The sequence below is a fragment of the Macaca thibetana genome, chromosome 3 (assembly GCF_024542745.1).
Source record: "Macaca thibetana thibetana isolate TM-01 chromosome 3, ASM2454274v1, whole genome shotgun sequence".
NCBI classification, from domain to species: domain Eukaryota; kingdom Metazoa; phylum Chordata; class Mammalia; order Primates; family Cercopithecidae; genus Macaca; species Macaca thibetana.
Genome location: NC_065580.1, coordinates 147,776,610 through 147,804,609, shown reverse-complemented (window position 1 = coordinate 147,804,609; position 28,000 = coordinate 147,776,610). Strand labels below are relative to the sequence as shown.

The following is a 28,000-nucleotide window of genomic DNA, read 5'->3' as shown; positions in this document are numbered from 1 at the left end:
GGGTGTTTCATACAAGTTTGCTTTTATTTCCACGTTCAACCTGTGGAGAAAACCGGCCACAACCTGCACGGTGGGGGTATGAGGCATGGCGGCGCCCTCCCGGTGGGTCTCCGGGACACGTCCAGCACTGCCCGCGATGGGGATGCAAGTCCTTCAACGGAAATGCCGCTCAGCTGTGTACAGGCACCGTGGAAACATCACTGGGCGCAGAAGGTGCTGCCGGCGGCGTTGCTAAGAGTCTACAGAGCCAATACCAGTGGTTCCGACAGAAAACTCCAAACAAGAAAGAAGTGGGCCGGGCGTGGTGGCTCACGCCTGTAATCCCAGCACTTTGGCCGAGGCGGGCGGATTACGAGGTCAGGAGATTGAGACCATCCTCGCAAACACGGTGAAACCCCGTCTCTATTAAAAATACAAAAGATTAGCCGGGCGAGGTGGCGGGCACCTGTAGTCCCAGCTACTCGGGAGGCTGAGGCAGGAGAATGGCGGGAACCCGGGAGGCGGAGCTTGCAGTGAGCCGAGACTGCGCCACAGCACTCCAGCCTGGGCGACAGAGCGAGACTCCATCTCAGGGAAAAAAAAAGAAGAAAGAAGTGGAAGCGGGTGCCTTAAACACCCCACTGCAGACACCAGGGGCTGAAAGGCACAAAAACGTGTCGCAATGGCAGAATCCAGGCGCGGTCACAGTCCAGAGCCACAGAGCACGGGGAGGCAGCGGCAGTCACGTGGGCTTCCTGCAGGACGGCCTCGGCTCCACATACCACACGCGGCCGCACTGCAACAGAGGAACCGCGGCTCACGTTCTGTCCTGCAGCTCAGTGCGGGAGCAGCGGGTGCAGTCTGCCCCCTGGACAGGCACGCATGGCGGCCCTAAACAGCACCTCAAAATGCTGAGGGAGCCCCTGAACATCGCCTTGGGGCTGACGTTGAGTCCCGCAACAGGAGCCGCCCTGGCCACAGAGAGCCGAGCCCATATGCCACCCCTGCTCACTCATGGTCCCGCCCTGAGGACAGCAACCAGGCCACCCTCAGACACCCCACTAGGCCTTCTGTCCCACACATGCCCGTGCTGTGAGGCACGGAGGCCCCCAGGACTCAGGAGCTCCCGCACTCTGCTCCCCAGCCCCCGACTTGGAAGGCTCCTCTCAGAACTACCAGAACCAGAGTCGCAGCCGCGCACGCCAGCGTTTCTGTGTGGTGGACACACCGCGGCCATCACTAGCACAGGCGTCAGGAAATGGCCAGGCACGGCCACCCTCCTCTTCCTAGCACTTCCCAGCACCTGGCCACGGCTCCTCCCTCACCCAGCATGGCCTGAAAGGCATCATCTTCGATGTGATCAGAGGGAGCAGTCGAGGCCACGTCGGCACCGACTCCACATTTCACACGAGGCTCAGCTAACCCTGGGCACACGACACTGGGGCTTCACCTCTGCCTTAAAGAAGGTGCTTTCTCAGTGATGGGATAACAGAAGCAGCTGAGAGCAGCCAACGGGGACCCCGCCGCGCCCCCTGCAGACGCTCACCACAGCGCTCCCAGGTCACTCCTGGTTCCCAAGAGGGATGATTTCCTCAGTGACGAAGAACTCTATGGTCTCCTCTTCCCAGTCGTCCACGTTGCTGTCCAGCTCGTCAGTGTCCACACCTGAGAGGACAAAGGGCGCAGGTCACCCACAGGGGCACAGGCCGAGTGGCACCACCGAGGCCAGTGGGAAGAACGCAGGAGTCCGCGTGCACCGTGGCCTGTGGGCGGCGGAAGGGCCAGCTCCTGGTGACAGAGGGATCTCTACGTTACCTCCTCGCAACTCCAGGCGCTCGTTTTTCTGCTCCATATAGAGCTCCTGGGCCATTTTTCGGTACTTCCGGAAGTCTTCCATCATGGTGCGCCTTCTCTCCACCAATTCCTATGCGTGAGATTAGGGAAAGCCACAGAACTGGTAAGGCACGTGCCTCCCCATCGCGAAGAGCCCATACCCAGGTGGACAGTGCCAGGATGACAGCATTTGGAGGCGCTCAAGCAGGAATGGCCACTCCATTCGTTTTCACTTTTCCCTCATTCTCACTCTTCCCCCAACACTGTCCCCCGCCCACAAGGCAGCAGTGAGGTCGCAACTCCAGGCCCCTGTGCCAGCCCCAGTTCCCCACTGCATTCCTCCTAGGGGAGAAACAGAACCAGTGTCTTCAGGGCAGAAGCAACTCTGCGCACACACACAGCGCCGCCTGCAGCCCTGATGCGGGCCCGCCTTTGCCACGGCGGCAGATGTCCCAGCACGGCCCTCCCTTTGGGGAACAAGGCTCACCTTTGAGGCTTTGGACTGGCTCAAACGATCCTTCTGTTCAAAGATCTTCGAGTATTTCTTCAGATCCTTTTTAATTTGCTGAAACAAAAGACCCGCCACTCAGGATTTAACATTCCAAGCAAGAAGCACAAATGCAATCTTCAGAGTTGCCGACATGAGGTGACACCCAGGGTCATTCATAGAACAGCTTCTCAGGAGTGCTCGCGCCCGCTCCTTCCTCCATCTTTCTTCAGACTTTCTTCCTGGGATTTAACCCTCCTCCTCGCTCTGACCTATCGGCCTATTTTACCACAATTATGTAAACCCCCGACAAGCCGCTTCTATTCCCACCAGGACTTTTTCATGGCCCTGGTATCTTTTCATCTACCCCACGGGTTCATGCAAAACTCCCCTAAACAAGCTGGAGGCCTCAGACTACTCTCCTAGAGCTGTTCTATTCCATTCAGTTCTCACTGTTCCTGCATCTCTTCAAGGCGTCCTTGCAAATGTCACGGTTCTATCCCCCACTCACCACCCTAACAATAACAGAAAAACTGACTACTTTTCAATGCCACAATCGCCTCCAGTGCCCTGCAGCGGGGATGGGGGGACGCTGACCTTGATCTGCTCCTGGCTCAGGAGTGTGGGAGGCCGGGGCCGCCACAGCAGCTGGCAGAAGCGGTCCTTGTTGTTCTTCTGCAGAAGGCGGCCCTGGAAAGTCCACAGCCAGTATGCATTGTCCACCTAGGCGAGGGCAGGGCCACACCAGGACACAGAGGGATCAGCAGAGCCACAACTGTGACTATGTCACTGCTGCACAAGGTCCTGGGTATCGGGGACACGTGTGAAGCAAACAAAGCTCTGCCTGTGCAGAGCCAACAGCAGCGGAGGTGGGCAGTCAGTGAAAGACACCTCAGTGATGCAGTTGACCCAGAGTGCAGGGCACAGAGCAGTCGCAGCAGCGCTCATCACAGCACAGGCCTGCGCGGTCCTGCTGGCAACACGAACCCCATGCTGGATGGAAGCTAACTGCACCACCACGTGCCGCTGCACCCCACGCCAGATATAAGCTGTGTGGAACCCGGGACCGGATGGAAGCTAACTGCATCACTGCACTGCTGAGCCCCGTGCCGGGTGTGAGCTGTGCTGAACCCAGCGCCGGGTGTGAGCTGTGCTGAACCCTCTGCCGGGTGTGAGCTGTGCTGAGCCCTCTGCCGGGTGTGAGCTGTGCTGAGCCCTCTGCCGGGTGAGAGCTGTGCTGAGCCCTCTGTCGGGTGTGAGCTGTGCTGAGCCCTCTGCCGGGTGTGAGCTGTGCTGAGCCCCCTGCCGGGTGTGAGCTGTGCTGAACCCAGCGCCGGGTGTGAGCTGTGCTGAGCCCTCTGCCGGGTGTGAGCTGTGCTGAGCCCTCTGCCGGGTGTGAGCTGTGCTGAGCCCTCTGCCGGGTGAGAGCTGTGCTGAACCCTCTGCCGGGTGTGAGCTGTGCTGAACCCTCTGCTGGGTGTGAGCTGTGCTGAGCACTGTGCCGGGTGTGAACTGTGCTGAACCCTCTGCCGGGTGTGAGCTGTGCGGAGCACTGTGCCGGGTGTGAACTGTGCTGAACCCTCTGCCGGGTGTGAGCTGTGCTGAGCACTGTGCCGGGTGTGAACTGTGCTGAACCCTCTGCCAGGTGTGAGCTGTGCTGAACCCTCTGCCGGGTGTGAGCTGTGCGGAGCACTGTGCCGGGTGTGAACTGTGCTGAACCCTCTGCCGGGTGTGAGCTGTGCTGAAGCCTGTGCTGGATGTAAGCTAACTGCATCACTACGCGCCATCAGGCTCCGCTCTCTTCACAGCAGGCCTCTCTCATGAAGGAGGGCGCACTCGCTGGCCCTCGGCATAGACATCTTGTTGCAGCCCAGCATTTTGGGAGCTAAGTGTGTATACCTCAAGGAGAGTGGTCAACAACTTAAAAGGTCTTTTTTATTTTTTTAAAATGGGGCTAGGGTTTTGCTGTTGCTCAGGCTCATCTCAAAACTCCTGGGCTCAAGTGATTCTTCTGTCTCTGCCTCCTAAAGTGCTGGGACAACCGGTGTGGGCCACTGTGCCTGGCCTAAAGTGATTTCAAGGGTTGAGGTGGGCCCCACCGAAGTGACATCTCAACGTATCTGAACAGAGGCTGCCATCAACATATCCTCATTCCAACGTGAAGATTTCTAACTCTCGACACTTGTAGTCGTATTTGGGAAGTTGATACTCCTAAGAGTTCTGTACCTCATTAAACAAAATTACCCGAGTTTGGTCTCACAGGCTCTATTTGCATGGACTGGTTCAAGTGTCAATACCTCCATCAATGTTTTACAAGTCATTAAATACTGAAAGTCCTCGACAAATTTAACCAGCACTTTTGGAATAAGCGTTGTGGGCAACGCAGCAGCTGGACTCAACCAATGACCCCAAAGAGATCTTAATGTCTGTGGTTACAGAACTTTGTTCAGACTTCAAAGGAAGTGACTCCTCTCTGCAGAAAAACACTTGTGTATGACACATTCTCACTACCTTTCAAGGGTCCCCAGGCCCAGGGTAAGACCCCCACCCGCCCTGCAACCATGAGCGGGAGCTGCTCCTGCACTCGGCGCCACCTCTTCTACAACCCAGAATCCTCCTCCTCCTGCCACGAACACCAGCCAAGGCTTCTGTTAAACACAGAGGCTTGTGCCCCTTCCCCAAGGTCCCAGGGCAGCACCAGAGTCAGCAGCCAGCCGGCAATCCCTGCTTCTATCCACAGCCAAAGCTATGCCCACGGGCCTGCACCTTATGGCTCCACCAGGACACAGAGGTGACGACGTAGCGTCCGGTGGGATCCCACTCGACGTCGGAAGCCATGTAGTGCTCTGCGATGTTCATGACCGTGCAGTCCGAAGTGTCCACAAACGCTAAGGCACCATTCATACTGCAGAGACAGACAGGACCGTCAGGCTTCACGGAGACGCGTACCTCCTGGCATCCCACTCCTGAGAGGTGCTGCAGCATGGGGTCCCCAGGGAGCCAGCCTCGGCGTTAACATGGAAACAAGCACGGCAACAGCCTCTGGTGGCCACCGTGAGACGTACCAAGTCACAGATGCAGAGTGTGTGGTGAGTAGTACACACGTCTGCCATCACTATTATTTTTACTGGAAATGTTATCTGGGGCTAAGTAAGCCTTCAAAAATACAGCAGCAAGTGTGGACAATGAAGCAAGGGAGAGCAGCAACAAAAGGGTACTCTTTAAGCTGGAAGTTTCTCCACGATTTCGACACACTGCTGGAACACAGCTGAGACCAGCACGTGACACAAACCACAGAGGTAAGGCAGCCTCACAGCTGTGTAACTAATACCCTTCCTGCTAGAAGACACGGGACTGAACCCCTGGGGGTGGTAACTGGATTGCTGGAAGGCACTTGTTTAACCACGAAGAACCACAACTCGCAGACGGGTCTGCCTGGTCACTTCACGAAAGCATCTGCGAGCGCTTATTTCTTCTTTTTTGAGACGGAGTCTCACTCTGTCACCCAGGCTGGAGTGCAGTGGCGCGATCTCAGCTCACTGCAACCTCTGCCTCCTGGGTTCACGCCATTCTTCCACCTCAGCCACCCAAGTCACTGGGACCACAGGCGCCCGCCACCAAGCCTGGCTAATATTTTGTATTTTTAGTACAGATGGGGTTTCACCGTGTTAGCCAGGATGGTCTCGATCTCCTGACCCTGTGATCCACCTGCCTCAGCCTCCCAAAGTGCTGGGATTACAGGCGTGAGCCACCGCGCCCCGCACAAGCGCTTATTTCAATCTATCCTGGCTTGGCCCGAGTCCTGGAGTGCCATGGGTCCGCAAAGGTTCATAAACTCCCATCCACTGACACCGGGGTAACCCTCTCAGTGCACAATACTCTCTCTACCAAGAAGCTGGTGCAGGCGCCTGAGGGTCTCTGCCACAGCAGGCCGAGTGCTGCTCACAAGGCGGACAGGCTCAGAGCGTGTACACCTACCTCCTCAGGCCCGCCAACACCACGAACTGTCCTTGGGGGCTCCAGAAGATGGTGTTTGCTTGCTGCTTGTCGAACATCTCTGAAAGGAAAGAGAGCGCCCGTCACGAGCTGTGAGGCTTCCACGGTGCCGGGGCCGCCAAGGCTGGAGGACTTGGCTGTAGCTCAAGCTGCCCACGTGGGCAGAGCCAGTAATGCCGAACCACCTCGGAAAACAGTTTTACAAAGTCCATCGCTAAGTACCCCGAGTCACGATCCACACTTTAAATGGGAAAAAAAAAGAGAAGATATGACAGGGGTACTTCAAAACAAGACTATCTTATTTCCTGAGGTAACTGGACAAAGAATTCCCTTTACGGCAAATGTTCACTGCTGCAGGGTCCCCAGCAGGGAGAAGACGTCAGAGATACGTGACCCTGAAAGACTAAAGCCACTCTCCTAGCGACAAGGCGTCTTTGGATAAGCTATGCTTGTTGAAACTGACTAGTCATCACCTTTCCAGGTACTAACTCTTACTTCCAGGAGGGATCTCAGGCAGAGCCACGGGAGCGGGGAGAAGGCCAGCTGGGGCTGGGCTCAAGTCCCCCTCAGAGCACATGCTCCCTGCGTCTCAGACAGAGCTGACAACCTGTGGCCTCTCTCTCCTAAGCCTGCGGTACATCTAAAAAAAGAGGCGTGGGGCAGGCTGATGTGGGGAGAAGGGGAGGAGATGGAGCAGGGCAGTGCACCCCGGCAGGGGCAGGGGTCTCAGACTTGTACAAACGAACACCCCAACAGTCACGGGAATGGGACAGAGCCCACACAGTGGCCCCAGAGTCCATGCCAAACCTCAGGAGAGGCATGTCACACTACACGTTTGGAAGGTACAAGGTGCCTCTGCTTGCCGTACGTTTTATGACCTAGAAGACTTACGCAAGTCTCTGGACAGTCTGCAACTGCCCATATGTTTACATCAACCGGAATTAATGAAACAGACAATTGTGATCCACTGCCAACTGAGGGCACCACACACCCTGCCAAGCTCTAGCAAAGTGAAAACTAAACTCCTCACAGAATCATGCTGCGAAAGGTGCGGCCAGGAGATTCCAACCCCTTCCAAGTACAGGGCCAAACCTATGGCTCTGCAGGAGGGCACCTGGCAGCCAGAGTCCTGTGGGTGAGGAACACAGCCCATCACCACCTCCCGGCTGCCACACACACACCACGCCTGTGAAGCAACAAACAATGGCTCATTCAATCCCCGCGGGCACCAGGCTCTATGCTGAGCAGAGACCCCAGGATGAAGTGAGGAGCTGAGGGCACAGGCGGCAGCTACCATGAGACGGGAGAGCGTCCCCGCACCACTGAGGAGCAAGCCCCAGGTGGGTGCAGTGTGGTGCCCCTGGAACCAGGTGCACGGGGCAGGGCACAGCCGTGTGCAACAGCTCTGCACACCCTGGTCAGAGGCACCCGACTCAGACTGGGTACTGGCAGGAGCATGTCCACAGGAAGTGACCCTGAGCCCAGGGACGACAGCTACAGCCAGAAGGGAAAAAGCTTCACTCCAGACGATGGCAGAGAATGGAAGCCTTAGAAATACTTGCTTAAACGTGAGGGCCCAACGGGGCTCAGAGAAGCACCCCACAAGGAGGCAGCACCTCCAGGCCATCGCTCACTTCATCAGCCAAGCCCACAACGCCCCACTCACAGGCGAGTCCCGGCCTGCCCAGCAGTGGTCCTAGGCCAGTCAAATGCTCACTGCTGGGCAGGAACTGAGTCATGATTCGTGCTGACCTGTTCAGAAGAGAAAAAGGGACTAGGCTACTTACTGATGAGTTCAATTTTCCCGTTGTTTTTGACGTGGTAGAAAGACACAGATATCCGCGGAGCCTCTCCATGCAGCACGGCAAACTTACTTCCATTTGGTTCCCAGGCAAAGGCTATGATGGTTTCTAAAATGGACAAAACAGACCACTCCCTTTTTAGTCAACTCAGAACCCAATGCTCTTGATCAGTTAAAATGTTCACTACTCAACCACAGAGAAATATCCTCCAACGTTTAAAAGTTCATTAAAAGGACCAGAGAGCAAGCAACAGCAGGGAAGGTGCACATTCCTGGAGTTTCAGAGACAGCTGCTTCCACTCATGTGGAGTGACCTATGTGAAACTGCTCTCTCCCTGAGCGGGACACCGGGACCCCCACGGCGGGACCTCCACGGCAGGACGCCCACAGCGGGACCGCAGGAGCCTGACGTGGGCAGCTGTGGGTGCCGCTTCCCTCGCACCCAGTGTGGCACCTACAGTGGGATCCTCACTTCCAGTCTCCTACCTGGAAAGGTGGCCAGGTTTCACGTTTTCTCACCTCTCTATTTTTGTCCTTCCTTCCTCCTTTTTTCCATGGCAAAACAAAAAGCCTAACCAGAACACAGGCTCAATCTCTTGTCTCTTTTTTTTAGACAGGGTCTTGCTCTGTCACCCAGGCTGGAGTGCAAGGGCGCAATCTCAGTTCACTGCAACCTCTGCTCCTGGGCTCAAGTGATCCTCCCACTTCAGTGTCTAGAACAGCTGGGACTACCGCTGGTTTTTTTGTACAGAGAGGGTCTCACTACATTGCCCAGGCTCTAAACACGTTCTATGACCTGGAGATGGCTACTCATGGTGCGGGCTCACAGTCCTGACTCTGTTGCTCAGACAATCCCTTGCATGGAAGTGTTAAAAGCCAAGAGTAAACAGCACAGAGGCCCCATTCACCTCAAAGTGACTAAAATACAACTTGCCTTTCATTTCGACCACATCCACAGGTACCTGTTTCTCCCTCATTCGGAAAATTTCAAAATTTGTGACAACACCCTGTATAAAAAAAAGGGGGAAGGGGTGACATTTTGGACAGTGAAACTATGAGACAAAGGTTCAAATCAAAGGTCAACTTCACAACGAAAGATTCAGTGTGCACACTTGGTTCACACACACGAGCATCTACAGTGATAAAAGAAACAGCCCTCAGGACCGAAGACGGTTCAGTTGGAGGGTAACTGCCGGCGCCACGTCTACCGGCAGTCACTGGACATGCACGAAGTAACTCTGACCCAGATCCCACCTCCAGAAGCCGCCCTGCCTGCCACACTCGGGCACAAGCAGTCCCAGGGTCCTCACTGCAGCCTGCGGACCAGGATCCCGAAGGCCATAAAGGCTCACCAATGGGGCTGGTTAGACCGTTTCAGACAGTGGGGTGTCCGGTAGCCATAACCTTCAAGAAGTCCTGCCCTCCTCCAGCAGTCTAAGGGGAAATTGCCCTGACGTCCATCAACAAAGGAAGGAGGCCAAGAAATGTGGTCCACCAGACAAGAGATTACCGTTCAGACTCAGCACCACGGACCAGCCGTGGGAACACTGAGCTACGTGAAGATCAGACACAGAAGGCGGCATACTATCCGATTCCAGCTGTGCGTCCAGAACAGGGAAATCACTGACATTCGTGATGCCAGGAGCTGGGCAGAGAAGCTGCTAATAGGCATGGTGTTTCTTTGTAGGGTGACAAAAACATTTCTTATTTTTTATCTTTTAAAAATTATCTGTAGACATGGGGTCTCACTGTGTTGCCCAGGCTGGTCTGAAACTCCTAGTCTCAAGCTATCTTCCCTCCCACCCCGGGAGCCACCGCGCCCAGCCGATGAAAATGTTCTGAAATGAGCGGTGCTGGCTGCACAACTCTGAACACACAAAAAGCCACTGAACCAGTTCGCCACTCTAAAGGGGTGTTTTAAGGCATGTGAATTACCTATCAATTAAAACTTTTTTAACACAAAACAAAGAGGAATACTTCCATTAGAGGGAAAACTCAGGAATTTTTTTTTCTTTTTTTTTTGAGACAGAGTCTGGCTCTGTCGCCAGGCTGGAGTGCAGTGGCGCAATCTCTCAGCTCACTGAAACCTCCGCCCCCTGGGTTCAAGCAATTCTCCTGCCTCAGCCTCCCGAGTAGCTGGGATTACAGACGCGCGCCACCATGCCCAGCTAATTATTGCACTTTTAGTAGAGATGGGGTTTCACCATGTGTGCCAGAATGGTCTCAATCTCTTGACCTCGTGATCTGGCCACCTTGGCCTCCCAAAGTGCTGCGATTACAGGCACGGGCCACTACACCCAGCCAACTCAGACAATTTTTTTGATAAAATAAGTATTAAATGATCAACCACCAAAAAAAAAAAAAAAATCTGGGTATACTACTCTTTGTGCTCAGAAAGACAATAGTATTCTCAGCTGGGCACAATGGCTCACGCTTGTAATCCCATCCCTCTGGGTGGCCGAAGTGGGCAGACCTGAGGTCAGGAGTTCAAGACCAGCCTGGCCAATATGATGAAACCCTGTCTCTACTAAAAATACACAAATTAGCCGGGCCTGGTGGCGGACGCCTGTAGTCCTAGCTACTTGGGAGGCTGAGGCAAGAGAATCGCTTGAGCCCAGGAGGCAGAGGCTGCAGTGAGCCAAAATCGCGCCATTGCACTACAGCCTGGTGACAGCGAGACTCCGTCTCAAAAACAAACACAACAAAACAAAATCCATTAACAACCTCCAAACAATACGGTGGCCACTTCAGAGCTGAGGATAACGAATCGCCAGTTCCCGAGGGAATCTACATACCTGGGTGCCTTTCGGAGTCCTATCTACTTTCACACACAAGTAGTCTCCGTTCTTCTGCCAGTGGAGCTTGCAATCCACCACGTTGAACAGGTTCCTCACGCGGATCTCTTGCCTGGTAGGGAGCTGCATCAGGGTTACCCTGGCTGGAATATCTTTGTCTTCAGGCACCCAGAAGGCGATTATGTTACCACCAGGAGACCAAGAAAAGTCTCTGCACAACAGGAAAATAAAACGCTAAAGCAAAGGCCAAGTGATGAAACTGAAAAGCAGAAGAAAATAAAACAACTCATTTGCTATACAGAAGCTCAATGCTGTTATAACTGACGCTGAGCACTCCCGCCGGGCAGCTTCACAGGTCCTCGCCAGGACCCTGGGGCACTACCGTGCTCACTGTAACAGGGAATGAATGCAGACAGAGTATTAGCAACCCCACCATCACACACAGATTCATAGGGACTCCAGCCTACGCTCTGTCAGCCCACTCTTAAGACACCGCACACTGCTGCTTTGACGCAAGTAAGTTGTAGGCTGGTTGACCGGGCTATTACGTCATCTGAAGATTAATTAAGGTGCAAATGGGGAAACCGGCAAATCAAGTATAAGGAATGAGCAAGAAAAAGGGCAACTCAGGCCGGGCACGGTGGCTCAAGCCTGTAATCCCAGTACTTTGGGAGGCCGAGGCGGGTGGATCACGAAGTCAGGAGATCGAGACCATCCTGGCTAACATGGTGAAACCCCGTCTCTACTAAAAATACAAAAAAAAAAACTAGCCGGGCGTGGTGGCGGGCGCCTGTAGTCCCAGCTACTCGGAGGCTGAGGCAGGAGAATGGCGTAAACCCGGGAGGCGGAGCTTGCAGTGAGCCGAGATCGCGCCACTGCACTCCAGCCTGGGTGACACAGCGAGACTCCGTCTCAAAAAAAAAAAAAAAAAAAAAAAAAAGAAAAGAAAAAGGGCAACTCCCTCCACTGTATCAACCTCTCTACAGAAAAGCTGCTGTAAGGAACGAACGATCCTGAGCTCACCTACATGAAAAACAGCTTTATACACGCTATGTGCTGTTTTGCATTTACTGAGAACCAACGTCCTGGTCTTCTCATTTTATAAGCCATAATTTTGCCCAAGAATGTAAAAATGAAAGAAGACACGTCAATGTCCTTGGATTGCTGGTAGTTCACTGCTATAATACTGACTAGTCCCAAGTTTTCCAATAAATAAAAACGTGCCCATTCTTTGATGGTGAAAATGAGCTGAAGGCTCCCCAAACTCTGCCTCAGACAGAAGAGCAATAGGAAAACCTTTCGCCTAAGCAGAGTCCCCTCTCTTCCTTAAGGCTGGAAACCCCCCTAGTTTCTAGGTCAAAGACGAGGTAAATGGAAGGAAGCCGACTCAAGGCTCTGGCCTTGGAAGATTCATTTCTGGGCACAGGAAAGGGGTCACTGAAGTGGTGCCTTGAGGGTGGTGGGCCCAGCACTGAGCAGCCTTGCCCATCGACCCAAGCCTCCATCCTGGCGTCCAGAACAAACTCACCTTAGGCTGGGCATGGTGGCTCACACCTGTAATCCCTGCACTTTGGGAGGCTGAGGCGGGCAGGTGGATCACTTGAGGTCAGGAGTTCAAGACCAGCCTGGCCAACATGGTGAAACCCCGTTTCTTCTAAAACATACAAAAAATTAGTCAGGCGTGGTGGTGGTGCACCTGTTAATTCCAGCTACTCGGGAGGCTGAAGCACCAGAATCGTTTGAACCTGGGAGGCACACCACTATACTCCAGCCTGGGCAACAGAGCAAGACTGCGTCTCAAAAAAGATTTAAAAATGGCCGGGGGTAGTGGCTCACGCCTGTAATCCCAGCACTTTGAGAGGCTGAGGTGGGCGGATCACTTGAGGTCAGGAGTTCTGAGATCAGCTTGGCCAACACAGTGAAACTGTCTCTGTGAAAAATACAAAAATTAGCTAGGCATGGTGGTGGGCACCTGCAGTCCCAGCTACTCGGGAGGCTGAGGCAGAAGAATCACCTGAACCCAGGAGGTGGAGGTTGCAGTGAGCGGAGATCATACCACTGCACTCCAGCCTGGGTGACGGAGCAAGACTCTGTCTCTTTAACAACAACAAAAAAGCTGAGTGCTAAAGGAGAGAGCACAAATAAAGGAAATCAACTGCAATGGACCACGTCTGTGTCCTCCGAATTCACAGGGTGAAATTCTAACCCCCTGGGTGATGGCATGGGGTGGGGCCTTTTGGGGGTGGGAGGTCCTGAGGGTGAAGCCCTCGGGAATGAGATGACAGCTTTTACAGAAGCAGCCCCGGAAGCCTTCTTCCGGGAAGGCTGGACTGAGGGGCCGTCCATGAGGAGGGAGGTGGGCCCTCACCAGACGGTCTGCAGGCACCCTGACCTCGGGCTCCCAAGCTCCAGAACTGGGAGAAAGAAATCTCTGCTGTCATAAGCCACCCCGCCTATGGTATTGTGTTAAGCAGCCTGAACGCAAGAAGACACCAAATTGATAAGAATACTCACTTTATCCCAGAGATCTTCAAACTCTTCTTGTCCAAAAGACCCATAGACTGCCCAAAAAAAAGGAAGGCTAAAGTTGAGTCAAATCATGTCAGTGTCTCAGAAGCACACTTAACTTTTTGCAAAAGGAAACCAGAGTCTGATGTGAATTTGCCTAGAGGGCGGCGCACACAGAGGATGACAATGATTCCACCCACCCACCCACCACCGAGAACTGCAGTTCTGAAGCCCACTGCATTAACTCTCATCCAGGACCCCCCACGGCTGTGCCAGGGGGGTAGGAGTGACTGAAGAGCTCTGCCCAGAGCAAGGTTTGTTAAAAAGGCACAGGAGACAGGACTTTCCTACGCATCTGTGAAACCTCCTCCTCCTCTTCTAGCACAAATACAGAAAAGCACCACACCCCAGTTACAAGCAAGGATGGGACGGGGCGTTTTCCATCACCGGGACCACTTACAGGAGTTTCATAGATGCTAAGCGTATCCAGGGTCATTCTGGCAAAGAATTTGCCATCGTGGCTCCACCTAAGAAGAAGAAACAAATGCCAAGGTGTTCCAATGAAAAGACAAAGGCTACAGAGCTCGTTACAATGGTCCACTTACTTAAAAATAGGCCAATGGGCTGAGCTCTCACAGTGAAAACCTCTCTTCTTGTGCCCTGTAAGGATGTCCCAGATGATTATGGCCTGAGGGTCATCCTGCGTGTCCATCAGGGGGCTAAAGGTCACCAGGTACCTAGAAGAGAGGGGCCACACTGTATGCTACCCTCCTCTCACGAGAGGATCGTAGTCTGTCTGTGCGGCCAGAACACGCGGTCAGAACTCATGGAACCAACTCTCTCCCGCAACCCCACACTGCCCGGCCCCAAGAGTTCCAAGCGGAAGAGGGAAGCAGCAGCGCTTGTTCATTCTGGTGTCAATACACTGCAGACACTCTGGTTTCTCCAAGATCAGCACAGAAAGATCTCACAGGCCCCACACAAAAGGCTGCTGAGTGATCTAGAGGGAGGCACAGTGTGGAATTCTATCTTTACTCATGTTTCATTAAGACTAACAAGGTAGGCTGGGCACAGTGGCTCACACCTGTAATCCCAGCACTTTGGGAGGCCAAGGCGGGCGGATCACAAGGTCAGGAGATCGAGACCACGGTGAAACCCCATCTCTATTAAAAATACAAAAAATTGGCCGGGCGCGGTGGCTCAAGCCTGTAATCCCAGCACTTTGGGAGGCCGAGGCGGGCGGATCACAAGGTCAGGAGATCAAGACCACAGTGAAACCCCGTCTCTACTAAAAATACAAAAAATTGCCGGGCACGGTGGCTCAAGCCTGTAATCCCAGCACTTTGGGAGGCCGAGACGGGCGGATCACGAGGTCAGGAGATCGAGAGACGATCCCGGCTAACACGGTGAAACCCCGTCTCTACTAAAAAATACAAAAAAAATAGCCAGGTGAGGTGGCGGGCGCCTGTAGTCCCAGCTACTCGGGAGGCTGAGGCAGGAGAATGGCGTAAACCCGGGAGGCGGAGCTTGCAGTGAGCTGAGATCCGGCCACTGCACTCCAGCCTGGGTGACAGAGCAAGACTCCGTCTCAAAAAAAAAAAAAAAAAAAAATACAAAAAATTAGCCAGGCGCAGTGGCGGGCGCCTGTAGTCCCAGCTACTCAGGAGGCTGAGGCAGGAGAATGGCGGGAACCTGGGAGGCGGGGCTTGCAGTGAGCCGAGATCGCGCCACTGCACTCCAGCCTGGGCAACAGCGTGAGACTCCGTCTCAAAAAAAAAAAAAAAAAAAAAAAAAAAAATACAAAAAATTGGCTGGGCGCAGTGGCTCACGCGTGTCATCCCAGCACTTTGGGAGGCCGAGACGGGCGGATCACGAGGTCAGGAGATCGAGACCATTCTGGCTAACATGGTGAAACCCCGCCTCTACTAAAAAAAACACAAAAATTAGCCGGGCCCGGTGGCGGGCGCCTGTAGTCCCAGCTATACGGGAGGCTGAGGCAGGAGAATGGCTTGAACCTGGGAGGCGGAGCTTGCAGTGAGTGGAGATCACGCCACTGCACTCCAGCCTGGGCGACAGAGCAAGACTCCGTCTCAAAAAAAAAAAAAAAAACACAAAAAATTAGCCAAGCGCGGTGGTGGGCACCTGTGGTCCCAGCTACTCAGGAGGCTGGGGCAGGAGAATGGCGTGAACCTGGGAGGCGAAGCTTGCAGTGAGCTGAGATCGCGCCACTGTACTCCAGCCTGGGGGACACAGAGAGACTCCGTCTCAAAAAAAAAAAAGACTAACAAGGTAAAAAACTACGACTGGACGCAGTGGCTCACACCTGTAATCCCAGCACTTTGGGGGGCAGAGGCAGGCAGATCACCCAAGCTCAGGAGTTCAAGACAAGCTTGGCCAACCATGGCCAACCAAGCTTTAACATGGTGAAACCCTGTCTCTACTAAAAATACAAAAATTAGCCAGGCATGGTGGCAGGCACTTGTAATCCCAGCTGCTCAGGCGGCTAAGACAGGAGAATAGCTTGAACCCGGGAGGTGGAGGTTGCAGTGAACCGATACTGTGCCATTACATTCCAGTCTGGGCGACAAATGAAACTCGGTCTCAAAAAAAAAAAAAAAAAAGTCCCATCCAGTTTGAAAGCCAGCACAGGTCTGATGGGAAACTTCAGAGGCTGGGGGCTCCTCTCAGCCATGATTTACCTGACTGCTGGTTTGTCTGGAGCTACTTCACCTGCTCACTCAGTTCACACAAAGTGTGTAACAGACGGTCCCTTACAACACCAGAGGAGAAGGCAGACACAACCTGTGAGGGCGAAAACAGCGGCCCCAGCTCGTCCTCACACTGCTTCCACAACTGCCCCTTTCCCTAGCAGAGCTCCAACAGCCGGATTAGCTAGATCAAAAACCACGGCTCGGCCAGGTGCAGTGGCTCATGCCTGTAATCCCAGCACTCTGGGAGGTCAAGGCAGGAGGATCACTTGGCACCAGGGGTTCAAGACTACCCTGTGCAACAAAGTGAGACCTCCCCCATCTCTACAAAAAAATAAACAAAATTAGCCATATGTCATGGCGTGTGCCTGTGGTCCCAGCTACTCAGGAGGCTGAGGTGGGAGGACCGCCTGACCCTGGGAGGCTGGGGTTGCAATGAGCCTGCAATGGGGCCACCGGGTGGCGCCAAGCCTGGGTGACAGAGGCAGGAAAATTTATCTGTAAAATATGTGACCTTAGACTAGATCCTGAACTGAAGGAAAGTAAATATTATACAGAACATTATTAGATCAAGTAACAAAATCAGAATATGACAATACATTAAAGTATTCAACAAATGTTAAATCCCTGAAGTTAGCACCTGCACTGTGGTCATGCTAACAAAATCCTATTTCCAGGAATACACATTCAGGGCTGAAGGGACACGTTACTTCAAATTACTCCCAAATGGCTCAGGAAAAAATATCTGTGTAGATGACGACATAAATGCAACCAAAATATCTGTGTAGGAGATGACAACATAAATGCAACCGAATGTGAGATCTCAGTAAAAAGCATACTAGTGTTCTCCTTACTCCTATATTTTTCTACTAAGTTTGAAATGCTGCAAAATGAAAGATCACCTGTAGAAGGCTGGCATGGGGTGAAAAGCATAGACTCCAACAGCCGGATTAGCTAGATCATCTTTTTTCTAGCAGCTTACCTTTCACAAGGTGAGAAGTCAATGAGCTGAACCCCTTGGTGGCTGAATCTCTGAATTTGCTTGAATTTCTCTCCCCCCCATAGAGCAATGCCTCTTTGATGAAAGGTAGCCAGATAGGTGCCCTTAGGAGACCAACGCACATATGTCTCTGTCCATCTCTGCAGAAAAAGGCAGTGCCAACATTAATACCACAAAATGGCAAACACAAAGACTCCTCCTACAATGAATCTATTCTGCAAACTCTTTCTTTCTTTCTTTGTTTTTTGGAAGGGAGTCTCGCTGTCTCCCAGGCTGGAGCACAGTGGCATGATCTCGGCTCACTGCAAGCTCCGCCTCCCAGGGTCACGCCATTCTCCTGCCTCAGCCTCCAGAGTAGCTGGGACTACAGGCGCCCGCCATCACGCCCAGCTAATATTTTGTATTTTTAGTAGAGACGGGGTTTCACCGTGTTAGCCGGGATGGTCTCGATCTCCTGACCTTGTGATCCGCCCGCCTCGGCCTCCCAAGTGCTGGGATTACAGGCTTGAGCCACCGCGCCCGGCCTATTCTGCAAACTCTTAACTGAAATACACAAAGCCTGTTCACTTCTCAGGATTTACTTCAAAGCTGGAAGAGGAATAAAAGTTGTTTTCAGAAAGTAATCTCAAAGAAAATATAACATCACCTGCTCTTCCAGTTTTCTGATAGAAACAAAGTTCCACTTTGTTAAGGAAATATGGGAGAGGTGAGTCCCCGCCCCCAGCAGCAGCAAATACACACCGCTCTTTCTTCAATTGAGACAGGGTCTTTTACGTCATTCCAGAATATGGAAGTGCGGTCTCCACTCTCAAAAATCACACTGTACTGATCTCTGCATTCTGCCTCTTCAAGCCAGTAACGTAAGTTCCCCTTAAAAAAAAAAAAGGCAAGGAATATAACATTTCATTAATTTTAATAAAAAACTCATTCACAACTACTGCTCTTAAAGATATGACAAATTCAGTCCACACCTTAACTCCCAAGTCACACTCTAACCTCAAGTCAAGACACCATCCAGCATTTCTTTTCTTTTTTTTTGAGACAGGGTCTCGCTCTGTTGCCCAGGCTGGAGTCCAGTGGCACAATCATAGCTCACGGCAGCCTCAACCTCCCAGCTCACGGTGATCCTCCCACCTCAGCCTCCCAAGTGCTGGGAAAACAGGTGAATGCCAGGTCTGGCTAATTTATGTATTTATTTACTTTTTGTAGAGAGGGGGGTCTCACTTTGTTGTCCAAGCTGGTCTTGAATTCCTGGGCTTACGCCATCCTCCCACCTCAGCCTCCCTAAGTGCTGGGATTACAGGTGTGAGCCACCACACCCAGCAGCATTTCTTTAAACCGCTGAGATGCAGGTTTCAGGCCACTCACCAGGTCTTTGAAAGGCTGTTTCTCTGGAATATCCCACTCGTCACTGATGGTCATATACCTGGAGGAAAAAGGAAACTGCTGAGCCCCACGTCCTGATGACTAGAAAGAGCACCCGTGGGGGTCCGGCATGGCCCTGCTGCGCTCCAGCCTGCCCACCCCAAGGGCTGTGACTGGCATAACGGGGAGGGGAGTTGCAGGCCAGAAGCATGGGGCAGGGCTATGAAATGGCCCTGTGGCAGCCTGACCAGAAAGGACGTGAACAACCTGACAGGCACCAGCACCCACTGAGAAGCACCAAGCCACCCACACACAGCCGCTCACTCGCACATCAATGTCTACTTCCTTGTGGCCAAGTCTGAACTCACTTGTCAAAATCTGTGAAGAGGTTGACCCGGAACGTGTGCTGCTTGTCAAGCTTGTAGCCGTCGGCGTTCTTCACAGCATCCACAGCGTGGGCCGGGGACGCGTACTCCAGGAAAATATACCTGAGTGAGAGAGGGCCATTGGCACACGTGCACACTGTAAGGTTAGGCAGGTACGCGCTGCCTGCCCCACTCCTCTCCACGGACAAGCCCTCCGTGCCAGGAGTCTCTGTGCTACTCTTCCTGCCTCGAGCTTAAGGCAGTCACATGGGGACAGACCCACAGCCAGGGAGCTCCTAAGTGAGGGAAACCCTAACCAGAAGATCCAAAGCCTTTAGTTTTGTTATCATAAATTATAGAAAAGTTAATCAAAAAGTCCATTATTTTTACTGTAGCAATGGTTTCGTGATATATACACATCAAAATCTATTAAATTGTATACTTTAAAACTATGCAGATTTATTGTATATCAATTATCTCCAGAGCTGTTTAAAAAAAAGTCTTGGCCAGGCGCGACGGTTCACACCTGCAATCCCAGCACTTTGGGAAGCCAAAGCGGACAGATCACTTGAGGTCAGGAATTGGAGACCAGCCTGGCCAACATGGCAAAACCCCTCTCTATTAAAAATACAGGCTGGGCGCGGTGGCTCACGCCTGTAATCCCAGCACTTTGGGAGGCCGAGACGGGCGGATCACGAGGTCAGGAGATCGAGACCATCCTGGCTAACACGGTGAAACCCCGTCTCTACTAAAAAATATAAAAAACTAGCCGGGCGAGGTGGCGGGTGCCTGTAGTCCCAGCTACTCGGGAGGCTGAGGCAGGAGAATGGCGTGAACCCGGGAGGCGGAGCTTGCAGTGAGCTGAGATCCGGCCACCGCACTCCAGCCTGGGTGACAGAGAGAGACTCCGTCTCAAAAAAAAAAAAAATACAAAAATTAGCCAAGCATGGTGGTGCAAGCCTGTAATCCCAGCTACTTGGGAGGCTGGGGCAGGAGAATTGCTTAAACCTGGGAAGCGGAGGTTGCAGTGAGCCAAGATCACGCCACTGTCCTCCAGCCTGGGCAACACAGTGAGACTCTGTCTCAGAAAAAAAAAAAATTAAAAATAGTCTAGGCCGGGCGCGGTGGCTCACGCCTGTAATCCTAGCACTTTGGGAGGCCAAGGCGGGCGGATCACAAGCTCAGGAGATCAAGACCATCCTGGCTAACATGGTGAAACCCCGTCTCCACTAAAAATACAAAAAAAATTAGCCAGGCGTGGTGGTGGGCACCTGTACTCCCACCTACTTGGGAGGCTGAGGCAGAATGGCATGAACTCGGGAGGCGGAGTTGCAGTGAGCCGAGATCACGCCACTGCACTCCAGCCTGGGCGACAGAGCAAGACTCTGTCTCAAAAAAAAAAAAAAGGTCTAATATTGTGTATAACAGGCAAGATTAGAAAGGACCTCAGAGAATGTTTCACTGTAACATGAGTAGCTGAGGGTCAAGAGGCCATCCCTCAATCGACTGCCCAACACAGAAAATGCAGCAGCATTACCTGCATTTGATAATTTTTCTAGAAACTAAAACTATTCTAGTTTTTACTTCACATATTTTAGAGACAGTCTTGTTCTGTCACCCAGGCTGGAGTGCAGCTACGTTATCATAGCTTACTGCAGCCTCCAACTCCTGGCCTCAGGCTTCAAGAGTGTTGGGAGTTAAGGCGTAAGCCACGATGCTGGTCTATTCTAGGTAATTTAAACAAACTTTAAAACCTTAACTTAAACTTTATCATCTTCTCATTCACTGCTCTGGAGAGCTTCCAGCTGAGGGCGGCCTGAAGAAGTGAACGGCCCACGTGCCTGGGCGAGGCAGGAGCTGTGTTTGCAGGGAGCTCCTGCAACACTCCCTCATCACGACGTGCCAGACACAGATGAGACTTCTCCCACGGGAGAACACTCACCCTTTCGTCTTCCCATCCTCTTCAGGATAAAAATCATTTGTGATTTTCCCAAACTTGGAAAAGATCTTGTGGATGACATTTTTGAGCTTCTCAAGTCGGTCAGGTCCCACCTGAGGGACGTTGTCCACTACAATCACCGAATCGATTCCGTCCGCTTCCTGGGGCCGGTCTTTGAGGACATCTCCCAGTAATTCTGAACCAGAGAGAGATTTTTCAAATGATCATTTTCACCAAGAAAAATATTAATACATAAACTGAGCACACTAAACAAGTCTCCAAGAAGAGCCAATGAATCATCTAAATGCTTCACTGTGAGCAAAAGAAATCCCAACCCTGGCTTGGTTCAGATTTTAAACACGAGTTGCGGGGACTGGAACGCTCCTCTCTCCCTTTGATGGAAATGTAAACAGTCAAGATAGGTCAATTAAGTTCTGGCAATAACCAAAGACTACAAAAGAATAACAACAAAAAGATTTTAACAACGCAAAATGCAAATGAAAAAGACAGTCTAAAGAATATCCAATATTAGAGCTTCCAGAGATCCCTAGATTTTGAAAGGTTTCTAGCAACGTCTAGGCAGAATCCCATCGCAATGTCAGTGAAAACTGACTTTTTACGGAAGATTTCAGCAAACAAGTAAATATTTAAATGCTCAGTATATTCACAGCACATTTGTGTTGTGAATACAAATTACTAGAAATTATTCAAGGAGGAACCTCTCTCGAGTGAATTGGGATGAAAGTAGTAACTTCTCCCACCTCCTGTTCCTGGTGATGTTCATGTTTTCAGGCCATGTACTGGATGGCCATTCACAAGTGAATCAAGAAAAAAAAACAGGCCGGGCGCGGTGGCTCAAGCCTGTAATCCCAGCACTTTGGGAGGCCGAGACGGGCGGATCACGAGGTCAGGAGATCGAGACCATCCTGGCTAACACGGTGAAACCCCGTCTCTACTAAGAAATACAAAAAATAGCCGGGCGAGGTGGCAGCGCCTGTAGTCCCAGCTACTCGGGAGGCTGAGGCCGGAGAATGGCAGGAACCCGGGAGGCGGAGCTTGCAGTGAGCCAAGATAGCGCCACTGCACTCCAGCCTGGGCGAGAGAGCGAGACTCCGTCTCAAAAAAAAAAAAAAAAAAAAAAAAAAAAAAAAAAAAAAAAAAAAAAAACAGAGGAAGCACGCCTGGGGTGAGCTTCCCCACCTCTCTCCACTGCAAATGGCCCATCAACAGGCACCTTCGTCCGGAACAACTCCTTGCCCAATATTCCTTATATTAAAAAGCTCTAAGGATAAACAACCAAACTGCAGGAGACAAGGACACAGCAAAGTGTGTTTTTCCGACTCACACAACACTCAACACAACACTTCTGACACCGGATGTGGGGCCCACATCAAGCAGTTTTCCAGGGGCTGCCAGCTGGGTGTCCTCTACTTAATCCAATTCAGACATGATCTACCGGGAATCAGCACCAGATCCCACAGGCTGAAGGCTCAGTCCCAAAGACTGGTCCCTGTTTCAGATGGCAATCGCAAGTAGTGGGCTGTCACCTCCAGTTCTGACCAACAGGCTACAAAGCAGGGCTCCCACTACCCCCCGCTTCTTGGGTTCCATTAATTTGCTACAGCAGCTTACAGAATTCAGGGAGCTAGGTTTGCCAGCTTATTATCACGGACGTTACAGAGGATACAGACGAACAGGCAGATGGAGGAGAAGTGCAGAGCCTCCCTGTGCTCTCCAGGCCACCACCCTGCAGGAGCCTCCACCTGTTCCCACACGTGGAGCCCCCAGAACCTGGTCCTTTTTGGTGTCTAGGAAGATCTCATTACATGGGCATAGTTAATGACATCACTGAGCACCGGTGATCAACTCAACTTTCAGCCTCTTCCTTCTGGGGGGCAGGGGGAGCCCTAAAAGTTCCCGCCCTCTAATCACGTGGTTGGTTCCCTGGCAAGGAGCCCCAGTCATCAATCATCTCACTTGTCTACAAAAAGACACTTATCACTTTGGAGATTCCAAGTGTTTAGACATTGTGTGCCAAGAACCAGGGCAGAGCCCAAATACACATTTCTTATTATATCACAAAGAGCCTTTTAGAAAAACACTATCAGGGCAGAGACCTGCACTTAAACTAGGAGACTGGAGAATATACAAGTTCCTGAAACAGCTTTTTTTTTTTTTTTTTTTTTTTTTTTTTTAAGAGACAGGGTCTTGGCCGGGCGCGGTGGCTCAAGCCTGTAATCCCAGCACTTTGGGAGGCCGAGGCGGGCGGATCACGAGGTCAGGAGATCGAGACCATCCTGGCTAACACGGTGAAACCCCGTCTCTACTAAAAATACAAAAAGAAATTAGCCGGGCGTGGTGGCGGGCGCCTGTAGTCCCAGCTACTCCGGAGGCTGAGGCAGGAGAATGGCGTGAACCCGGGAGGTGGAGCTTGCAGTGAGCCGAGATCGCGCCACTGCACTCCAGTCTGGGCGACAGAGCGAGACTCCGTCTCAAAAAAAAAAAAAAAAAAGAGACAGGGTCTTGTTATGCTCCCCAGGCTAGCCTTGAACTCCTGGGCTCTAGCAACCCTCCTGCCTCAGCCTCCCAAGTAGGAGGGACTACAGGTGGGAACTGCCATGCCCACAGAGTTTAAGTAACAGTATTTTTTTCTTACTGGTACGTGAAGCTGTCCTCAATGTGATGAAATGCCTTGCAGGGCTTTTGGAAAGCATCACATAGTCAGAATTCAGGACAGGGCCAAGCTCAGTGGCTCACACCTGTAATCCCAGCATTTTGGGAGGCCAAGGCAGGCAGATTACTGAGGCCAGGAGTTCAAGACCGGCCTGGCCAACATGGTGAAACCCTGTCCCTAATAAAAATACAAAAAAAAGGCCGGGCGTGGTGGCTCAAGCCTGTAATCCCAGCACTTTGGGAGACCGAGACGGGTGGATCACGAGGTCAGGAGATGGAGACCATCCTGGCTAACACGGTGAAACTCTGTCTCTACTAAAAAAACACAAAAAAAACCAGGCGGGCGAGGTGGCGGCGCCTGTAGTCCCAGCTACTCAGGAGGCTGAGGCAGGAGAATGGCGTAAACCCGGGAGGCGGAGCTTGCAGTGAGCTGAGATCCGGCCACTGCACTCCAGCCTGGGCGACAGAGTGAGACTCCGTCTCAAAAAAAAAAACAAAAAAAAAAGATCCAAGCATGGTGGTGGGCGCCTGTAATTCCAGCTAGTTGAGAGGCTGAGGCAGGAGAATTGCTTGAACTCAGGAGATGGAGGCTGCAGTGAGCCAAGATTGCACCACCGCACTCCAGCCTGGGCAACAGAGTGAGATTCCATCTCTAAAAATAATAGTAATTTCAACATACTAAATATGCAGATGTCAGAAAATATTCTTCGCTTTATTTATTCTCAAAAGTTGGCCGGGCATGGTGGCTCACTCCAGCCTGGGTGACAGAGCAAGACTCCGTCTCAAAAAAAAAAACACACAAAAAAAACCTTTCAGAAATATTGAAAATTTACCAGGCATGGTGGCTCACGCCTCTAATCCCAGCACTTTGGGAAGCTGAGGAAGGCAAATCACTTGAGGCCAGGAGTTCGAGACCAGCCTGGCCAACATGGTGAAACCCCGTCCCTACTAAAAATACAAAAATTAGCCAGGAGTGGTGATGGGTGCCTATAATCCTAGCTGTTCAGGAGGTTGACGCAGGAAAATCGCTTGAACTGGGGAGGCAGAGGCTGCGGTGAGCCACTGTACCCCAGCCAGGGCAACAGAGTGAGACTCCATCTCAAAAAAAAAAAAAAAGGAAATATTGAAAATACTACCCTAAAAAAAATCTCCATTTTATTTTCAAAGATGCTAAAATTGAGAGGAACGAGATGTAAAAAAAAAAAAAAAAAAAGGGAAAAAGGCAGTTGCCAGTCACTGCAGTGCCGGACACCCTGCTGTGGAAACTAGTCAAATCCCAGGATACCTTCTAAAGCACTTACCATACAATTAAATGGCCTGACAAGCCTGATCTGAATTTATAAGGCTTGCAATAAAAAGCTTAGCTTTTACACAAACTGCGTACTCCTTCCCACAAGCTCAAAGCGTCTAGTCTAGGAGAACCAGCCCACACCTAGGAAGGAAACAAATGAAGTAACTACACCATGAAGACACATCGCCTTCATCACTCTCGGCCCAAGCATCGGTGACACGTGGCTCACAGATTCCCAACCTGTCTCCAGGAAAAAAAGAAGAGAACAATTCTCAACACTAAATAGCAAACAAAAAGAATAGTTAATAATGCAAAAAAGACATTTAGAGTTAAAATCCTGATCAGCTGAAACATTAAACTGAAAGGATGATTACAGTTTGAGATGCTAATCTGCACCCAAAAAATAAGAAGGCAAGAGAGGGACTCCAGGCCACCTTTGGTCTGCTCCTTGGAAGACTCGGCCCTTTTGGAAAGAACTGATACACTCATATACTATCTGGAAGACTCGGCCCTTTTGGAAAGAACTGATACACTATACTATCTGGAAGACTCGGCCCTTTTGGAAAGAACTGATACACTCATATACTATCTGGAAGACTCGGCCCTTTTGGAAAGAACTGACACACTCATATACTATCTTGCACACTGACCCTGAAGGGCAGCTCTTGTCATAACGCACACAACCCACCTGCGTTACCACAACCAGGCGGGCCAGGACAAAGCCTGCTTGCTGAGCCTTAGTCCTCAGGACCAGATGCCTCACCTGTCACTCTGGCCAACACTGCACCTTCAGGGCCACGTGGGACCCCTGAGGACCCACAGTCATCACCCAGCCTGGCCAACCTTGTGGTCATATTAGCATCCACTAACTCTTCCCAATTCCAGAAATAATTTACACATTAGAAATCTGAATTCGATGGGCTCAAATAATACTTTTAAAAAAATAGCAGAATTTCCAAGGGCTCAAAATAATCATTAAACCAAAAATTTTGATTTTAAACTATAACAACTACTGAAGTGTTAGAAAGAACACTGTTCTGCCGGGCGCGGTGGCTCACGCCTGTAATCCCAGCACTTTGGGAGGACGAGGTGGGCCGATCACAAAGTCAGGAGATCGAGACCACGGTGAAACCCCGTCTCTACTAAAAACACAAAAAATTAGCCGGGCGCGGTGGCGGGTGCCTGTAGTCCCAGCTACTGGGGAGGCTGAGGCAGGAGAATGGCGTGAACCCAGGAGGCGGAGCTTGCAGTGAGCCGAGATCGCGCCACTGCACTCCAGCCTAGGAGACAGGGTGAGACTCCTGGGAGACAGGGCGAGACTCCGTCTCAAAAAAAAAAAAAGAAAGAACACTGTTCTGAGCAGGAGAGTCTGGTGAGCCACGCAGAGCGAACCCACTGCGAATTCTCAGCAGCCTACTCCACCTTCAGGGACACATTTCCTCAGGACTGAGGGGCGCAGACTAGATGTTCCCAAAGTCTTCATTAGTTTGTGGTGTTCTTCCTGCTTTTCTTGCTAAAATTTCTATGAAAAAAAAAAGTGTAATATAATAATGGCCACAGTAACTGACAGCCTTTTTATTTTTTAATTTTTCACTTTTTGAGACAGGGTCTCACTCTGTCACCCAGGCTGGAGTGCAGCAGTGGGATCTTGGCTCACTGCAACCTCCACTCCTGGGTTCAGGCTATTCTCGTGCCTCAGCCTCCCAAGTACCGGAGACTACAGGTGTGCACCACCACACCTGGCTGATTTTTGCATTTCTGATAGCCTTTTAAAAATACGTTTCAATTATAAGTTGGCAACTCCACGTTATTCCCTAAATTGTCTTGGTGTATATCTGGCTGCGTCAGCAAGGGTATTTTTATTTTTCTCACTCCAGTATTAACTTAGCCAATCCGCAGAGGCTGATGTGTTTCTCAACTTAAAGGCTTAAGAGAGCTAAAAACAAAAGAAAAACAAATGAGACCAGCTCTCATCAGAAGTCACTTTAGGAAAAGAGCTCTCTGAGGCAGAAGCAGAAATATGCCTGTAAATCCAATCAAGGTTGAGACGAAGGCAAAGCAGGCTGTTATCAACAATATGAAAACCTGGAAAAATAACTCGCCTTACAGGTTTAGCAGAGGGGATAAAGGAGAACCAAACTGGAATTTGACAGGGTCTGCCTGTACCACTAGGGAAGTCTCCTGGAGATGGACAATTGTGCGGGGCAGGAGGACAAAATCACCGGCTCTGCGACAACCTGTTCCTCCGATCCAGACCTCGGGAGGTCTGACTGGTCAGCTGGGACACGCAGACCCGCAAACCTGACACCGGGTCTTCGGTTTTTGCTGTAACCCCAGCTGCTACACTCACAGCACACCCAGCCAGAACAGAGTACCCCTGTGCCCTCTCCCACCCTCTCAGATTTCTGGTTGTCATGCAAATCCCTGGCTCACGAAGTTAGCTCCATCCTGTACCCTTTTTTAGGAAAGAAAAGGGGAGGCGCTGGGGTCTCAGAACGTTTCTAGGGCACTCGGGAACCCCTCCCTCGGTGGCTTTCCAGGAACACACGGACACCCTCGCTGGAACTTCTGCACGAACCAGTGGCACAGCCCGACGACATCTCCCACCTCCGGAACCCCAGTCACGCTCCCGCGCCGCTCGCCAGCCCTGCCCCGGGCGCCCTCACCTTCCTCGCTCACGTCGTCCACGAAGTCCTCGGGGTCGCTGAAGGAGGGCTCGTCCGCGTCGCCGTTCTCCAGCGCCCGGGGCTCGGCCTCGGCCGCGCTGCCCTCGTTTCCTCCCGCGTCCTCGGACGCCGCCTGGGCCCGGCTGTCGGCGCACTCGTCCCGAGCCCGCTCTCCCGGGGCCTCGCCCTGTGCCGGGACAGGGGGCTCAGCGTGCGACCCAGGAGGTTCCTCGGCTGCCGGAGGCGAGAGCGACTCGGACGGGCCGGAGGCCGCCTCTGCCTCGGCCGCCGGCTCGGTCCTCACCTCCGGCTCCGGCCCGGCCTCCGCCACCGCCACCTCCTCACTAGAGGCCTCTGTCCCTGCCGCCTCCGGAGCGCCGGGCCCCGCGGGCCGCAGCAGCCCCTCGTCTGGCGGCGGCTCGGCGGCCGGTTGCTGCTGGCCGGGCTCGGCACGCTCTTCGGCCGCCTCGGGCACCGCCACGTTCTCTGCGTCCTGCATGGGCCCGACACTACCTACTCGCAGGGCTCCGCGGCCGCCGCGCTTCCGACTCTCCCAGGCCGCACCGCGCGCCGCGCCGGCTACAGCTCAGCCAT

The 28,000-nt window shown here is 52.1% G+C and overlaps 2 protein-coding genes across 3 annotated transcripts in view; both read right to left on the bottom strand.

The window, feature by feature from the left end:
• The window catches only part of CHST12 (carbohydrate sulfotransferase 12), a 515,718-nt gene that overhangs the window by 102,969 nt on the left and 384,749 nt on the right, over window positions 1-28,000 (bottom strand). The window lies entirely within an intron of this gene.
• Window positions 6-27,994, bottom strand: EIF3B (eukaryotic translation initiation factor 3 subunit B). Its single transcript, XM_050784231.1, has 19 exons — window positions 27,407-27,994; window positions 20,780-20,972; window positions 18,841-18,960; window positions 18,476-18,533; window positions 17,849-17,977; window positions 17,090-17,247; window positions 14,005-14,136; window positions 13,860-13,926; window positions 13,406-13,452; window positions 10,892-11,102; window positions 9,031-9,103; window positions 8,083-8,205; window positions 6,278-6,356; window positions 5,066-5,204; window positions 2,897-3,022; window positions 2,300-2,377; window positions 1,795-1,903; window positions 1,526-1,644; window positions 6-775 (listed from the first exon to the last, which is right to left on the bottom strand). The coding sequence occupies exons 1-18, from the start codon at window positions 27,903-27,905 to the stop codon at window positions 1,541-1,543; spliced, it is 2,445 nt and encodes an 814-aa protein (XP_050640188.1). The 5' UTR covers window positions 27,906-27,994; the 3' UTR covers window positions 6-775; window positions 1,526-1,540.